This window comes from Nerophis lumbriciformis, linkage group LG10, assembly GCF_033978685.3.
Source record: "Nerophis lumbriciformis linkage group LG10, RoL_Nlum_v2.1, whole genome shotgun sequence".
NCBI classification, from domain to species: Eukaryota; Metazoa; Chordata; class Actinopteri; order Syngnathiformes; family Syngnathidae; genus Nerophis; species Nerophis lumbriciformis.
This window is the reverse complement of record NC_084557.2, coordinates 34,922,423-34,940,558: the sequence shown is the minus strand read 5'-3', so window position 1 is coordinate 34,940,558 and position 18,136 is coordinate 34,922,423. Positions and strand designations below refer to the sequence as shown.

General features: G+C 38.0%; 2 protein-coding genes across 3 annotated transcripts in view; one reads left to right on the top strand and one right to left on the bottom strand.

The window, feature by feature from the left end:
• gan (gigaxonin) overlaps positions 1-11,234 on the bottom strand; it is a 30,471-nt gene extending 19,237 nt beyond the window's left edge. Inside the window, exons 1-10 of the mRNA XM_061969773.2 lie at positions 11,207-11,234; positions 10,669-10,824; positions 7,254-7,477; positions 6,982-7,096; positions 6,488-6,838; positions 5,420-5,488; positions 5,122-5,273; positions 2,610-2,731; positions 2,380-2,492; positions 2,126-2,275 (exon numbers count right to left, since the gene is read on the bottom strand). Of these exons, the coding sequence (XP_061825757.2) occupies positions 2,126-2,275; positions 2,380-2,492; positions 2,610-2,731; positions 5,122-5,273; positions 5,420-5,488; positions 6,488-6,838; positions 6,982-7,096; positions 7,254-7,438 (1,257 nt within the window). The 5' untranslated portion in view covers positions 7,439-7,477; positions 10,669-10,824; positions 11,207-11,234. The remainder of the gene's footprint in view (positions 1-2,125; positions 2,276-2,379; positions 2,493-2,609; positions 2,732-5,121; positions 5,274-5,419; positions 5,489-6,487; positions 6,839-6,981; positions 7,097-7,253; positions 7,478-10,668; positions 10,825-11,206) is intronic.
• On the top strand, positions 11,029-14,606 carry acd (ACD shelterin complex subunit and telomerase recruitment factor). Of its 2 annotated transcripts, none has more exons than XM_061969774.2 (2): positions 11,029-11,275; positions 12,688-14,606. In XM_061969774.2, exon 2 carries the CDS (start codon positions 12,753-12,755, stop codon positions 14,340-14,342), a length of 1,590 nt encoding a protein of 529 aa, XP_061825758.1. In that variant the 5' UTR covers positions 11,029-11,275; positions 12,688-12,752; the 3' UTR covers positions 14,343-14,606. The 2 variants fall into 2 exon arrangements, with proteins under 2 accessions (XP_061825758.1, XP_061825759.1); XM_061969775.2 differs by lacking the exon at positions 11,029-11,275 and adding an exon at positions 11,277-11,380.
• Positions 14,607-18,136: the final 3,530 nt, after the last annotated feature.

The window sequence follows — 18,136 nt, the reverse complement described above, 5'->3', positions numbered from 1 at the left end:
TCCATGTTTTCCCAAGTTTTAATCTGTTTTGTCGCGTAGAATGTCGTTGGAGCACAAGATAGTATATGTGATTGTATCTGTGGACATTTCCTGAAAATTGTATCAAAACAAGCCCATAACTGTTATGCTGGTAACCAGGGGCGCCGCTAGGGATTTTGGGCCCCATGAAAAGAATCTTTACAGGGCCCCCAACACAGTGTCATTATTTTTTCTGTATTATAATTTCATCATGATTAGGGGCCTCTCTGGGCCCCCCTCCATCATGGGCCCCTAGAATCCGTCTCCTTTACCCCCCCCTTTTCGGCGCCCCTGTTGGTAACAAACACACAAACAAACCCCGGCGAAAACATACAGTAACCTCTTTGGTGGAGGTATGAAAGTCTCCCCCCCCCAAAAAAAACTGTACCCCGTGGGAAATACAAGTAAACTGAATAGCTACTTGAGAATTCCTTAATTAGGGATGTCCGATAATGGCTTTTTGCCGATATCTGATATTCCGATATTGTCCAACTCTTTAATTACCGATACCGATATCAACCGATACCGATATCAACCGATATATGCAGTCGTGGAATTAACACATTATTATGCCTAATTTGGACAACCAGGTATGGTGAAGATAAGGTGCTTTTTTTTTTTAATTAATAAAATAAGATACCGGTAAATAAATTTAAAAAAAGTTATTGAATAAAAAAGAAAGTAAAACAATATAAAAACAGTTACCTGTATTTTTCGGACTATAAGTCGCAGTTTTTTTCATAGTTTATGAAAGTTGCATAATGTTTTTTTCCTTCTTTATTATGCATTTTCGGCAGGTGCGACTTATACTCCGGTGCGACTTATACTCGGAAAAATACGGTACATAGAAACTAGTAATTATTGAAAATGAGTAAAATCAACTGTTAAAGGTTAGTACTATTAGTGGATCAGCAGCACGCACAATCATGTGTGCTTATGGACTGTATCCCTTGCAGACTGTATTGATCTATATTGATATATAATGTAAGAACCAGAATATTAATAACAGAAAGAAACAACCCTTTTGTGTGAATGAGTGTGAATTGGGGAGGGAGGTTTTTTGGGTTGGTGCACTAATTGTAAGTGTATCTTGTGTTGTCTATGTTGATTTAATAAAAAAAAAAAAACACACGATACCGATAATAAAAAAAAACGATACCGATAATTTACGATATTATTGGTATCGTGTTTTTTTTTTATTTATTTTTTTTATTAAATCAACATAAAAAACACAAGATACACTTACAATCGGCAGGCCGATATTATCGGACATCTCTATCCTGAATCCATCTATCCATTTTCTACCACTTGTCTCTCTCAAAGTTGCGATTGTTAGTTAATTTTTCTGAGGAACAGCATTTTCCAAAGTCATATATAAAAATATCCATTGTAGAGGACACTGCTTCTCATTAAGTAACATTTGAAAGACACTAAACTGACCATTATTGTTTTACACTTGTTACACTTGGTGTTTACATTGTCACTTTAAATACATCAACTGTAAGTTAATTTTTTTTACATATTTGCTGGAAACAATAGATGTTCCTGCAGTTAATTGCACTTAAAATATGTGTTTGTAGTTATAAATATGATTAGAACATTTGAGCATAATATTTGTGTTGAATTACAGTAAGTGTTTTTACGCTAAACATTACTGCCACTTCATGTTATACACTATGGCATTTATTTTGGACATATACCACAATAATACACCGTGATAATATCGTACAGAGAGATTTTGATACCGTTACATTCCTATAAAATAGTGTTCTATACCTAAGAATTGGTGCACTTGCAAATAAATTGTGTAAGTCCCAGAATACATTGTAGGAGCAGTGCACCATATTCGACTATTCATCTTTGTTGATATTTTTTATATTACCGGTACATAATATCTTGTGGTTTTAAACTCTTATTAGTATCAAAAGAATTTAATTATCAACAACTGCTGTTTAAATGAATTTGCCAATTCCAAGATTGAGTATGCTTTGTTGGAGATTGAACACACCCCTAAAATTCCAATGTTGGAATTTTCCCAGGTTGCATTGGTCATGTTTTGTCAACTCCATTTTGTACTACTTTCTTGTGATTGTGGTAGCTGCGTTACCTTCCGAATCATGGTCAAACTGGTCTGCATCTTCCAGGTGTTGACGTGAGGGTCGAACACTTCGACTGTGGTGAGCTCGGTTTCTTCATTTTCTCCTCCAAGAACGTAAATCAGACCATCCAGCTCCACGAGACCAAAGTTCTGGCGAGCCTGCAAAAATTAAAAGTGGGATTTATTCAATATATATCGTATAATGTACAAGGAAATGAAAATACTGTAAGTGAAAACATATATTCTGGAAGTGGTGAGTACACCTGTAGCATTGTGGGTATAGGGCTCCATGTGTTAGACTCAGGGTCGTACTTCTCGCCTGTGTTCAGGACTGTCTTCTTCTCGTCGGTTCCACCCACTACGAACAGAAATCCCTCTAACAAACAGGAAACACATTATTGTTAGAAGTGTGTGTGTTTGTCAAATGCACATTGTGTAGCGGTACACCCATTATATTCTCATCTAAAGGTCTGCATCTCCGTTATGCACTGACCAGCTGCAACCGCTCCATGTCCCACACGAGCAATGCTCATTGGCTGAAGTTCAATCCAGGCTTGCCGGTTGGTGTCATAGAGTGGACACATGCAGCGAGTCAGAGCTGTGGGTTTTCTGGTCCTGTACACAACAACAAAAACATGCGTAGAGCCTCGACATCAACTCACAGTTTGTTAATATATGTCTCACCTCTTGCCTTGACTATGGCCTTATGCAATAACAAGGAATCTGCAGGTATCAGCAAATCTAATTTAATGCTTTTTAATGACTCGCGGAAACACTGAATAAACCAGCAAAAAAATAAAATGAAATCAAGCAGTGTGACTATGAAATAAATACCGGGTACTGGACACTGAAGGTGACGTTTCTTAAATTCTTGTTATTTCTTAGCAAGTAAACAACAAATAATTGCAATTCATTCACATCTTATTTGAATAAAGTGCAACAAAAACTTTAGGTTGAATTAACAAGAGGAAACCTTTTGTGCTTTAATTTTTAACTTCAAAAAAATGTTCAGTAAAAGTACAGTAACTACATCAGTAGCTTTACCTGCTACTTCTGCTTTTGTTTTTCAACATAAAAATGGTGGCTGTTTATAGGGCGGTTGAGTTCGAACGAGCCGCGATCATTGTGACCAGCCCTCTTCCTGGTTCAATGATGCAAATGTAACATTTTTGCAGCAAATTTAAGATAATAATAAACAATAGAATGCTCCTGTTCTACAAAGAAACTTGGACCAGTGTAAAAACACATTGACAGGTTCTTATGTTGACATTTTAACATCCTAAAGACCTTATAGCAGTGGTTCTTAACCTTGTTGGAGGTACCGAACCCCACCAGTTTCATATGCGCATTCACCGAACCCTTCTTTAGTGAAAAATAAAATGTTTTTTTTTTTCAAATTAAAGACAAAGTTCTATGTTTTTGGTAACACTTTAGTATGGGGAACATATTCTAAGTAAAGACTTAATTTGGAGTTTTTTTGGCACTAGGGGAACATATTCTAAGTAACAACGACTTAATTTACAGTTATTTGGTTAGGGTTAGAGGGTTCGGGCCAGGGTTAGAGGGTCAGGGTTATAATAAGGCCATGCCGAATAAGGCATTAATAAGTACTTAATAATGATTAGTTAAGAGCCAATATGTTACTAATTTGCAACTAATTAATGGTGAATATGTTCCCCATACTAAAGTGTTACCATGTTTTTTTACTGGTGCACAAAATGAACCGTGCATGAACATCACCTTGTTCAAACAACAAAACCAACACAGTGCATAAACTCACAACAAATGACACACCTGCAAATCCGTCTGACTTCTGCTGTTGCCGTATCCGTAATACGCCGATAGGGAGAAGTTTTTATTTACACGATGAGTCGGGTGTGTCTTGACCTCCGCCGAACCCCTGAGCCCGACTCACCGAACCCCTAGGGTTCGATCGAACCCAGGTTAAGAACCACTGCCTTATAGTGTGCGTTTCACATCTATTTTTTTTTTATGTGTAACTCTGTCAAAAAGAAATAGGCCAAAACAAATGTCTACTACGGAGAATAGTCTAAAAACAAGAATACAAGTGAAGGCCCTTGAGTGCTTAGCTTCCTGGAAATGTGTCTCCTTGAACAATTTAGTTGAATAGCCCTGACGTTTAGTCTCGCTCACTGATTTGCATTTAAAATCCTTTTGTTCACGAAGATTTCTCCTGTGCAGGCTACCATGATTGGCACCCAAATAACAATTGTTTACAAAGTTTGGTTTCTAATTGTGAAGAAATGTAGACATTTATTAGTAGAATCTGTCCCTGCGAACTACTATTGCTGGTATGTGCCAGCCTTTGGTGGTGGTCTTATATTTATGGCTGTCAATAATAATGACTAAACTCATGTGATTAATGATGATTACAAAATAATATTGCATCAATTATGTATATGCACAGATTAATCAAGCAAATTATTTTTACATGCTCCTTTATTAACCGTGGAAGGTTACCTGAAAGGCGGCGCCTTTTTTTATATGGCCAGTGTTTTGCAAGCGAGTAATAACTGTGATTAATGATTAATCTAAATTCCAAAGTGTGATTAATCTTATTTAAAACATATCATTTGACAGCACTAATTTTTTCGCTTAAAAACGTAAATTAAAATATTTAAACAGCTGCCAAATGTGCAGGTGAGCTGCACCAGATCCTGATGAAAAAAAGTAATATTTCAATTTGAACTAATAGCATAGTCCAAGTATACACTCAGGCTCCACATTCTCTACTAAAATATACTAAATCATCCAATATAAAAAAGCTTACACATAGCTTGAGCGTGAATAACTTGGGGGCTCAACAGTAGTCATTTTAGGTCTGATAATTCATATAAAAGTTATCAATATCCTAATATCTCACTGTAAAACCAAAAAGGAACTAACCTACCGTATTTAACGGTTTTAGCACACTCGTTGGTTGGATTGTCAATATCAAATTATGCAAAAGCAGAGAATTAGAGCTTTATCGGAGAGTGCCTTACCTACGATCCTCTCCCCCTACAATAACAATACACTCAGAGTAACCACGGGGCTTGAACGCAGCGAGGAGAGCTTCGCCTTGCAGCTGGCTCTCTGCTAGCACTGGCTGACAGTGCTCTCTGATCACTTCCCTCATCAGCGGTTCCCCCATTGCCTAACAGGTTACAAATGAAGCACAAACACATATTTCGGAAACCGGTCTGACAAATATATTAATTGACATGGAAACATATATTGAATGCTCAGACGGTATAATTAACAATACTTGAGTTCACAGTTCAGAAAGTTCAGTTACTCTACCTGCTCTCTCAGGTAGCTCGCATCCAGACCTTGCAGCCATACAGCAGACATTACTTCTCTCATGTGCACCTGTGATTATAAAATCATACTAGGTTTGTTTTCCACAATAGGCTGAGTATGGATATCATAATGGAACAATAATTATGATGAACATCTTGAACCCTTTTTTTCCCGTTTTTTTTTTTTTAAACAAAGATTATTTATGTATTTAATATTTGTTTGCTTCCTATGGTATATTATTTATTTGTTCACTGTTCTGTTACAAAGAACAAGGAAATTGGATGAAATTGCTACGGTATGAAAAGGGGTAGGATTAAATAAGCTCTGCTTCTTCCTACTCCTTTTCAGACGTGCTGTAATGGAACAACTGGAAATGTGTGATGCATTACATTGTATCGTATGCATGTTTGAAATAAATTGAAACTGAATTAAACTGAACTGATAATAGAAGAAATGTAGAACATATTGAATAACCATTGTAGGGACTAATTAGGATATACGGTATTGGTTATGGTGTCTGTGATGAGGTGGCGACTTGTCCAGGGTGTACCCCGCCTGCCGCCCGATTGTACTAGAGATAGGCTCCAGCGCCCCCGGGACCCCAAAGGGAATAAGCGGTAGAAAATGGATGGATGGATGGATGGATGGATGGATGGATGGTTATGGTGTGGCGTTAGTTTATATCAAACATTCGTACATTACAATATGACACATCACATATTTCCAGTTTCTCATTACAGCATGTCTGAAAAAGAATTGCAAGAAGCAGAGCTTTTTTAATCCTACCCCTTTTTGTTCAAAGCATTATTTCTAACACATTTCTAACACAAACTATAACATGACAGTGAATAAATAAATGAATAAGTCATAAATAAATAGACAAATGAAAAGGTCAATAAATATTAGAACTTTGTTTATTTATGTATTTAATATTTTGTTTTGGCAATTTATTTTATGCTTAGGTCCTTTATCTTGGGTCACATTTGACTTTACTGTTAAAACTACAGGAGGTGAGATCTGATGATTAAAAGTACTATTCTCATACTTTTTTTTGTTTGTTTTACGCACCCTGCGAGCTTCCGGGTCATGTGCCAGCCATCGCACCACGGCCTCCAGCACATGCTTCTCATTGCCAACGTTTAGCTTTTCCTCAGCCAGCAGCTCACAGAGTCGGCTGTGAGGCATCTCCCTGAACTCCTCTGTGAGCACCACGTCTCGGAAATGCGTGTGCAGGTATTCGGTGGCAGCATAGTGGACGTGGTGCAAGCAGTAGTGCAGGGAGAAGAGACGGATGCCGATACAGTTCTCTGCGGTGATGCAGCTCTCCAGGAACTGGCAGCACAGCAATTTGAGGTCGGTCATGAGGAGTAGGTCGGATGCCTGCACCATGTCCTGAATGGTCCCTTCACTCAATGTGATCTGTATGTAAAATAGACATTCGATGGAGAAAGTTAAGGCCTGAAAAGAGTATTAATGAAAAGTTTAATAAACAAAGGGCACCAGAAGTTGGCGAAACCCAGCTACAATCTGTGAATGTCTGCTTCAAAAGCATTTACACTCACTTCACCACTGAAGATGTAGTCCAGTATCTGTTTCATAATAGACATGGAGACTCCCTGTAGCTCAATCCTGTATGTTGAGCCATCTTCTTTTGGAGGATTGTAGTTGAGCTTGGTCCTAGAATCAAATCATAAACATAAGCAGCCCTTGGTACTTTAATCTACTACCTATTGCTTTTAGATGCACAAGCTAATGATATTGTACTGTGTTGTTATATAATTAAACTGAAATGCCTATGTACTATATGTCAAAAATATGTGCCATCTCGTCTTACCTAACATAAGGGCTGGCTGCCGCCAAAATATTTTTCTGGACAGGAAGCTCCTCACCATCCACGACCAGCACAGCATCGTGGAAGCTTTGCTCTTGCCAGAAGGCACGAAGAACTCTCAGGAGTTTTTGGGAGTGTTGTGGGTCGGACACCCTCACACCCGGTTCATTTGATGCAGAATCCGGCATGTTTAGACTTGGACAAATTTTGTCATGTAGTCTTAAATCCTATTTATCAATGACAATTATGGATACATTGTGATTAATGGCTAAATGACAGGCTTTTTTTTTTTTTGAGGGGGGGGGGGGTTAGTGATAACAAATAAAGACAATCACTGATAATTAGAGATGTCCGATAATATCGGCCTGCCGATATTATCGGCCGATAAATGCGCTAAAATGTAATATCGGAAATTATCGGTATCGTTTTTTTATTATCGGTATCGGGTTGTTTTTTTTGTTTTTTTTTATTAAATCAACATAAAAAACACAAGATACACTTACAATTAGTGCACCAACCCAAAAAAACTTCCTCCCCCATTTACACTCATTCACACAAAAGGGTTGTTTCTTTCTGTTATTAATATTCTGGTTCCTACATTATATATCAATACAGTCTGCAAGGGATACAGTCTGTAAGCACACATGATTGTGCGTGCTGCTGGTCCACTAATAGTATTAACTTTTAACAGTTATTTTGACTAATTTTACTTAATTACTAGTTTCAATGTAACTGTTTTTATATTGTTTTACTTTCTTTTTTATTCAAGGAAATGTTTTTAATTTATTTTTTATCTTATTTTATTTTATTAATTTTTTTTAAAAGTACCTTATCTTCACCATACCTGGTTGTCCAAATTAGGCGTAATAATGTGTTAATTCCACGACTGTATATATCGGTTGATATCGGTATCGGTTGATATCGGTATCGGTAATTAAAGAGTTGGACAATATCGGAAATCGGCAAAAAGCCATTATCGGACATCCCTACTGATAATATATGTAAAATACTGTGCATAGGTCTAAACCAGTGGTTCTTAACCTGGGTGCGATCGAACCCTAGGGGTTAGGTGAGTCGGCCTCAGGGGTTCGGCGGAGGTCAAAACATACCCGACTCATCGTGTAAATAAAAACTTCTCCCTATCGGTGTATTGCGGATACGGCAACAGAAGAAGTCTGATTTGGAGGTGTGTAATTTGTTGTGAGTTTCTGCACTGTGTTGGTTTTGTTGTTTGAACAAGGTGATGTTCATGCACGGTTCAGTTTGTGCACCAGTAAAAAAAACATGGTAACACTTTAGTATGGGGAACATATTCACCATTAATTAGTTGCTTATTAACATGCAAATTAGTAACATATTGGCTCTTAACTAGTCATTATTAAGTACTTATTAATGCCTTATTCGGCATGGCCTTATTATAACCCTAACCCTCTAACCCTGGCCCGAACCCTAACCCTAACCAAATAACTCTAAATTAAGTCTTTGTTACTTAGAATATGTTCACCTAGTGTCCAAAAAACTCTAAATTAAGTCTGTGTTAATTAGAATATGTTCCCCATACTAAAGTGTTACCAAAAACATATAAGTTTTTCTTGAATTTGAAAAAAAACAACATTTTATTTTTCACTAAAGAAGGGTTCGGTGAATGCGCATATGAAACTGGTGGGGTTCGGTACCTCCAACAAGGTTAAGAACCACTGGTCTAAACTAGGGCTGCAACAACTAATCGATTAAATCGATTATAAAAATAGTTGGTGATTAATTTAGTCATCGATTCGTTGGAACTATGCTATGCGCATGCGTGGAGGCTTTTTATTTATTTTTTTAAATAAACCTTTATTTATAAACTGCAACATTTACAAACAGCTGAGAAACAATAATCTAAATAAGTACAAAAACAGTACAAAACAGCGCCAGGGCGGCGCTGAGGCTACGTCTCATGAGGTGGAGGTAAGCTCGCCAATGATGTGTCATGTGCAGCTCACGTGACGACGCCGTGTCCTTTGCTGGAAACATTCGAAAAATGGCGCAGGAAAACAGTACAGATATTTTAGCGGAAAAACATCTTGAGGTTATTGCTTCAATGGAGAAAAGTGTACGACCTAAGTCGTCAAAAGTGTGGGGACACTTTACTTTAAAGACTTCAAATAAGACCGTTTCCTGCAAAATGGCACGGAAGTACAACATTGCTTCAGGAGCACCTGAAAAGGAAACATGTTGGAGCCATGGATGAAGGGAACTCACGGTACGTAACGTTTTAAGTCCATAGTGGCAACAGGCATTCATGAGTTCAGCTTTTTTGTGAGTGACGTTAACGTTATGCCTTTGTTGCAACGCGGTGCTGATAATGTGTCTCCGGCACATTTGACTCCGTTTTGAGAGAGAAAACGCACGGTTACCAATTTCGAAATAAACGTAACGGACAGAAATATCTCAGGTTGGTTTCATAATGGATCAATGTAGCTGGGCCCGATAAAGCTATATAAATATATTTAGATTTGAGTGACACTTTAGTATAACTAAATGTTATGAAGGTGCTGGAATATTTCATGCTATTTTTCAGAGGCAGCCTAAAATGAATCCTTTATTACAACAGAAACGTGTACAATATCTGATTCAGTTCTGATCTGATGAGTTACATTTCTGTGTTATTATTGCTGTATTCTGCACCCCCAATGTCCAGAACATGGTGCCAGTATGCTGTTTTTTTTCCCAATAAAATACTGGAAAGGATAGAAATGTAGTTTGTCTCTTTTATCCGATTATCAATCGATTAATCGAAGTAATAATCGACAGATTAATCGATTATCAAATTAATCGTTAGTTGCAGCCCGAGTCTAAACATAATTGCAATCAGTTAATGGTCTTTCATAAAACAGAAGCAGGGTTCATAAAAAGGCAGTCATTACAACAACACACCACAAGTGGCAGTAAAGAGCTGATTAAGTCTGGCCCCATTTACAGAAAACCAACACGCAAAATAAAAGCTACCGGTATATAATATATGGTTTGAACATTTATACTCCGAACACGGCAGATATAATCAATGTTTCATTTAGCGTAACATTTAAAGCAGAAAGACAAACGACATATGACAAAACAAAGGAAACTCCATAAAGTATGTGTTTTCTTAATGAAGTTTGGCACATTTGCTAAGTCAGGCTATCAAAACTGGGTGGATTTGTTGTTGTCCTTCCCAAAAGTCATCCATTCCGGTCAGCGATAGAACACCCAGATTAGTCTTCGGAGAACATGTCAATACTGGTGCCAATGAGTTCGGTTAACATGTCAAATAGTCCACTTGTACTTGTTCTCGCCAGTGGTGTGTTTACAGCAGTCCAAACGTGCCATGTAATTTAGTTTAATGAGAAAAAATATATTGTAATTTACAGAATGATGATACTTATTCAGGTCTTACCTTTAGACGACAAAATGCGTCCTCTCTTTGTGGTGGGTGCAGTCGGCGTATTGCCTAACTGCATGTTCGACTGCATAGATCACTTCACACTACCATGAGGACTGGAAGACATTGGACTGTGCTGCGTTTCATGCCCGAAGGAAATTGTAGTCTTCCCTTGACATACACAGATATGTAATAGATTTTTATACAAGCATGCACATTATATTATTTAAGTACAACGCTTATTATGCATAGTTGATAAAGTAATGCATGCTGAAGATTAATCGTGAGTGGTGGTAATGCACTTGTTCTCGGAAATTAAATATCTTGCTGTCCCTGAACATACCCTCAGCTTGGCGGAAATACGTAGATATGCAGCGTTCAAACATTCACGACCATTTTTTTTTTTTTTTTTAGAGAATTTCATTATGAATTGACGCTTATTGTGGACATACTTGGAACGAAAATTCGAGTATGTACGTGAAAAGTTTAGATTGACAGATAAATCGTCGTTTATGTGTTAAAAAGCACGTAGAAAAAGCGAAGTGGAACGTACCCATTTGTCAGTTTGACCGTGGCGGTAGAAATGGATGGATGGACCTCAAACTAAGTACTTCCGGATTTTGTAAGTAAACTTCGTCGCTGTATTCAGTACACATTAAGAAAATGGATAGATGGATGTTTCTATTTCACGCCAAAAATTCAAACATCATATAGAAAATCGTAAAAGGTAAAGACACATTACTGCAAACCATACTAATGAACGAGCTAACATGTTAAAGTTAAGGGGCTGATTATCCTCATACTGTTTTGTCACACACATATTGTATTATATTTTGTCTAAGTAAGGTAGGCTTTATTTGTTTTAGTCATGTTTACCAAGTTACATCAAGGAACATTTTCACAATTTAAAATGTCAGAAGAGGAATAGTGTTTCAATGAATACAGTTCACTTTATAGTGTCTGCATGATACAATAATATAAAATGTGGAGCAATGGATAAAATACTTTTTTTATTTTTATTGTTTATTTTTTTATTTTATTTTTTATTTTTTGTCCTGTCCAGCTTCTCAGGCAAATCATACAGTTGATGTAGATGCCCATATCGGCTGTTCAGATTTACTTTACAAAAGAGAAGTGTAGGATACTTCTCTTGTTGCCTTATTTGTATTTGACTTTATTAAATGTATTTATATTATCATTTGGTGCAGCCGGGCCGGAGCAGGAGGGGATAGAAAGAGAGAGAAAAAAGAAGACGGGGACAAGAGGGGGATTAGACAGAGAGACAAAAACAACAGCAAACACAACAACAACAATAGAGCAACATCAGCAAATATGACATGTACAAATATGATGGTAAAAGTGATAGCAAAGAAGCAGTTAGCGAAAATAAAAAGTAATACAGAAATGACAATGAGCATTATTACACTACAAATGGAGCAATACATATACCAATAGAAACAGCGCTATTGATAATGAACAATACCAATAATTTACCTCTATTATCAACAATACAGTTGTTCAAATGCAACAATACATATATGTAATGATAACTTGAGATACGAAAGAATGCAGAAAAATGGAGGGGGAGAAAGAGAAGCAACCTACATTAACCTTGTAGATTGTTATAGTAACAATAGGTTAAGCTTTGTCAGTGTGCCATGTGTTATACCCAGTTTAACCTAGGGCAACAACGTTAATATATGTTTGATGAAACGTGATTATGTGCATATGTACTTGTATTTGTACAGTATGTGTATATGTATGTTTGTACAGTGAATGTATATGTACAGTATGTGTATATGTGTGTTTGTACAGTGAGTGTATATGTACAGTATGTGTATGTTTGTATATTGAATGTGCGTGTGGATGTACGAACTTTAAGTATGTAAATATGTACTGTATTTGTGTATGTATGTGGGAGCGTAGGTACCTATGTATGTGAGTATATGTGAATTTGTATGTACAATATATTCGACTCCCAGTGTGCGTGGGAGCCAGAGCTCTAATACTAATATTCTGATGTTTGTTCTATAGGTAACAGGCGATCATTATTCGTTGCCTGACGGACAAGGGCCGGAGAAACAACGTGAAACTAAAACATGAGTCGTTCTGCTTGGAACAAACTGTCTCCATGGATAGAGAGGATGATCCAGAACTATAGCACTGAAGAGGAAAGCAGAGGCCGTGTGCGATTAAAGGCTCATGTCACCAATGTGGGCCAGATGTCTCAGTCCCAGGCCCAGAACTTGGAAGGCCCCACAGCACTGCTACACCTGTCCGATGGAGTAGTGCAGATCCCTGCCATTATCACATCAGCTGCATGGGAGGAACTTCAGGAAAATTGTGAAATGGAAGGTTTCACCAGTCTGCTTAACTGCACTGTTTGCATGACAGACTACCGGCTGCAGTTTCACATGGCCATGGAAAGCACCAGATGTATATTCTTCTTATCAGTTGGAGAGCTGGTCACCAAATCGAACAGCACAGTTAAAGAGAGAATGCCCTGCTGCACCTGTCTGCCCTCTGTTCGGCAAAAGATCTTTGACACATGGAGGTCGCTCGTGGTCCAGGGTGGGCAGGAATCTCAAAACAGCCAGACTGGGTTTGAGCTGACAGAGTTGCTGTCGCAGTGGCAGCAAGATTGTTTCCAGACAGTGATGGAGGACGTGCAGGAGAAACTGACTGGGCAACCTTCCACATCGCTGACTCAACCTGGCTTGTTCAGTGCCACGAGTTGGGACGCTGAACGGGTTCAAGATAAAGGCCTGGAAGGTTTCAGCGTTCCAATGAAGTGTCTACTCGTCCCAGAAAGAGATGAGCAAAGCACAAATGTAGATATATTGACACCCGATGCGGGTGAGGAGTTGGATTTACAAATTTATGGTCGTACTCAATCACCTGTTCATGCTGCTGACGGGCAAACAGAAACTCACACAGGTGGAGAGGAAGAAAACATCCGGGATTATGACAGCATCAGTCTAGATATGATTAATAAGGACATCACACCTTTAGAAAACCCTTGGCACTTTTTCCCAGCACCATTTAGCTCGTCCGCTTCTTCCGATGAGTCACGGGAAAAAACCCATGAACACTTTATTCCTCCGCAGCAAGAAAGGGGTCCTGAGAACAGCACCAGCACCCAGTTGACTGCAAATGCACAGTCTGAAGGCAGCACTTCCCAGCATAGCAAAGAAGATCACAGCGTTTTACCACCGTTCCAAAAAGAGCCGCCCTCATCCGGCAACATCAACAACACAGAAACGCAACACGTTCACGTCGCTTCCCAAGAAAAAAAGACTTTTGTTGAGGATGCGGACTCACTCGAAGTGACGGTGGAGACACAACATAGGAAGTCTAAGAGGAAAAGGGAACTGGAGTCGGTGCAAAAAGCACACAACACAGTCGTAGTGGAGGAAGAGGAAGACGTTTGTCAAAGTGTGAGCCCTCCATCATGGCTTTTTGACTCCGTGGTAGGTTCAGGAACTGACGATGGCAGCGTTCAGGCTCAAAACGTGGGTGCAGAAAGAAGAAAAACCTCTACTGTTCACAGTGATGGCCGCCTGTTCTCATACACATACACAGTGTCTGGGCAGGACCTGCATGACTTTGCTCAGTTTAAAGTGGAAGATGCTCTGCTGCATTGGGCTGTCAAGTATCTTGTTGTTCCAAAGCAAGCAACACATCTTTAAACAACATTGCCTTTACTGGAACTCCACCTCTTTTCCAATTTTATTCCATAAGATAGTTCAATGTTTAACTCTAAAATGTTTGTGTTGAAATCCAATGAATTTATCATTAATGGTTCTGAATAAAACTGTTTTTTTTGTAAAGGAGTGTGACACTTAGAACCATTTTGCGTGTTTCTCTTGAGTAGCCTCATTTAGGTTAAAGCTCTGAAGGAGGCATGCAATTGCATCACAGGTTAGAGGGGTTATGGCACGCCTTGACATAGTTGTAAATGCATATCAACCATATTCCATCCATCCATTTTCTACCGCTTGTCCCTTTTTGGGTCGAAGGAGGTGCTGGAGCCTATCTCAGCTGCATTCGGGCGGAAGGCGGTGTACACCCTGTGCAAGTCGCCACCTCATCGCAGGGCCAACACAGATAGACAGACAACATTCACACTCACTCACTAGAGCCAATTTAGTGTTGCCAATCAACCTATCCCCAATTTACTTGTTTTAATATGTTCTATTATTCTGTTCAGTTGGTTAAACGTACACAAAAATAATGTTGAATCAACCGTTTTGTGTTCAATTAATACAACTAATTGGTCGGGAGCGGGCTGATATCAAAACATGTGTTGGTGTTTTATTTATTAATGTAGAATTCTGCAGTATCTGGATACTTGAGATGTTGGGCATTCTTCTAACTATACAGTAGGTGTCACCAAAGTTTAACTGCATACAGACGGGAAACCTAAAAGAAAGTGGAGGAAACAAGTTTTCCAGTGTCAACATGAATCATGTCTAGCAACTCTTCAAACTTAAAGTGTTTACAAAGTACGAAGAAGAATGTATTTCATCCATCCATTTTCAAGATAATCTTACTCATCTCACCATATGAAATATAACTTACTTCACCAATTATTTTTTTATTTTTTTATTGTTATTACTTATGGAGTACATTGTGAATAAATTGAGAACAGGAAGTGAACAAAAAGTTTTAGCAACTGCTATGTAAAGTGTACAGCTCCACTAATGGACATGGGAGTGTTACTTTCAAAGGCATATTTAAAGTATTGCTAGAAACATAATTGTATATGGGACTTTATTGTATTATATGTATAGTACATTTTCCAAAAAGAAAAAAAAGCATAAAACACCACCAGAATTAGAGATATTACAATATCCGATATTCCGATATTGTCCAACTCTTTAATTACCGATACCGATATCAACTGATATATGCAGTCGTGGAATTAACACATTATTACGCCTAATTTGGACAACCAGGTATGGTGAAGATAAGGTACTTTTAAAATAAAATAAGATAAATAAATTAAAAACATTTTCTTGAATAAAAAAGAAAGTAAAACAATATAAAAACAGTTACATAGAAACTAGTAATTAATGAAAATGAGTAAAATTAACTGTTAAAGGTTAACACTATTAGTGGACCAGCAGCACGCACAATCATGTGTGCTTAATTACGGACTGTATCCCTTGCAGACTGTATTGATATATATTGATATATAATGTAGGAACCAGAATGTTAATAACGGAAAGAAACAACCCTTTTGTGTGAATGAGTGTGAATGGGGGAGGAAGATTTTTTGGGTTGGTGCACTAATTGTAAGTGTATCTTGTGTTTTTTATGTTGATTTAATTAAAAAAAAAAACAATACCGATAATTTCCGATATTACATTTTAACGCATTTATCGACATCCCTAATTACAAGTCAAAGTGATGAAGCTTAGTGTTACGCTCATGACTTGGTGTAACTAAACATTACCCCATAAGATGAAGGCAATTGCATGTTTATTGATATTTGAAATGTATTCAATGTTTATAAATGAATATTTATATATACTAAATGTAAAAAAGGGAATAAATATTCAAAATAAGATCATTAAATGAAATCTAGTTGTAAAAGTTTCAACTACAATTCTAAATAAGATGTCAAAAGCAAACTGCAATCAAATACACACAGCTTAAAGATTGATCAATACCTATTTATATTTAGTAATACATAAATATGATGATTTATCAAAATATAAAAGAAATATACCTGAACAGAACGCTCATGATGGTTACACCAAAAAGTAACGCTATGAATCGCGTTTTTCCAAGTTTTTGGGGCATTTTTATGCTATTTCCAAGCATCTCCTTTTTATTATCGTTGATTTTAAATGGTCAAACTAATGCATATTATATATGCATGCCCTAGTAATCAAACAAAAAAAGTCATATTTATTTTGATTGTTACATTTTGAAGTACATTTGTGCAGGTGGGTGCGAATGTACCCATTACCAGAGCTGCACACTAAAGGAAAAGGGGTAGGATTAAATAAGCTCTGCTTCTTCCTACTCCTTTTCGAACACATTGAATAGAGAAACTGTAAATTGTGATGTATCATGTTGCATGCATGCATGTTTCAAATAAACACAAACATGATTATGACCATGACTTAAATAAAAAGTATCAGTCTGGTATCGACCGTCCATTGATGCCCATTGCTCTAATCGTAAACTAACTTCAGCCTCGGTAAACGAGCAGTCACAAATAAAGTATACCACACTAATTATTATCAATATAATAGCCTACATCTCAGAGTGACTTGCATCCTGCTGGTAGTGTATGCCGATAAAGACATGAAAATTAGTTATGTTGACCCGCCTTCTCTTCAAATATCACACCTGCTTAATGGCTCATCAGTATTTTGGTGAAGTATACGTTACCGAGATGCTTTCGTAGCTACTTTTATACGAATGATTTAAACAAATATATAATGAGCGTAGTTGAATTCGAATATTCCTACCATACTAACGCATTCAAATCGGTGTAAAATACCTTTCATGGGGAAACAATAAGCTTTTGGAAACTAGCTCGCCCCCGCACCTGTGTTTACCTGTCACACCTGCAATCTTACTTGGAGCGGAGGAAACAGGTGGTAGAGGTGAACGGCACCGTGTCCCCCTCTCTCTCTCAGTGAGCTGTGGAGTCCCCCAAGGCAGTATATTGGGGCCTTTACTGTTCCTAATATACATAAACAAATTGTCATCGGCATGCGACTGTGAATTGTTCTTGTTTGCGGATGACTCGGCCTTGCTGGTATCAGACAAGGACAAGTCACAGGTGGAGAAAATCCTCAGTGCTGAACTCTGTAGAACTTGCACTTGGCTCGCTGACAACAAGCTATCCATACACTTGGGTTAAACGGAATCCATCCTGTTTGGGTCCCACATAAACCTTAAGAAAGTCAATGACTTCACTATAAAAGTGGGTGACATTGTTATCACCAGGAAAGATGAGGTCACCTACCTAGGTTCCATTCTTTCCTGTGATAAAATGGCAACCTAGGTAATCAAAAAGGTCAACCAACAAACGAGATTTCTCTATAGAATCTCCTCTCTGGTCAACAAAAGCACCATGAGGATTCTAGCGGGAACTTTCATTCAATCCTTTTTCGATTACGCATGCACCTGGTACCCTAGCACCTCCAAAACCCTCAAATCTAAACTCCAAACATCCCAGAACAAGCTAGTCAGATTACTTCTAGACCTCCACCCCAGATCCCACCTCACTCCTACCCACTTCTCCGAAGTGGGCTGGCTCAGGGTAGAGGACAGAGTAAAACAACTTGCACTGAGCCTTGTCTATAAAATCCGCTCCACCTCCCTGATACCGAAGTACATGTCAAACTACTTCCTTAACGTAAATGACCGCCATAACCACAACCAGGGGGAGCTCCACTAACCACGTTAAACCCAGATTCTGATCTAACAAAGGTCTTAACTCATTCTCTTTCTATGCCAC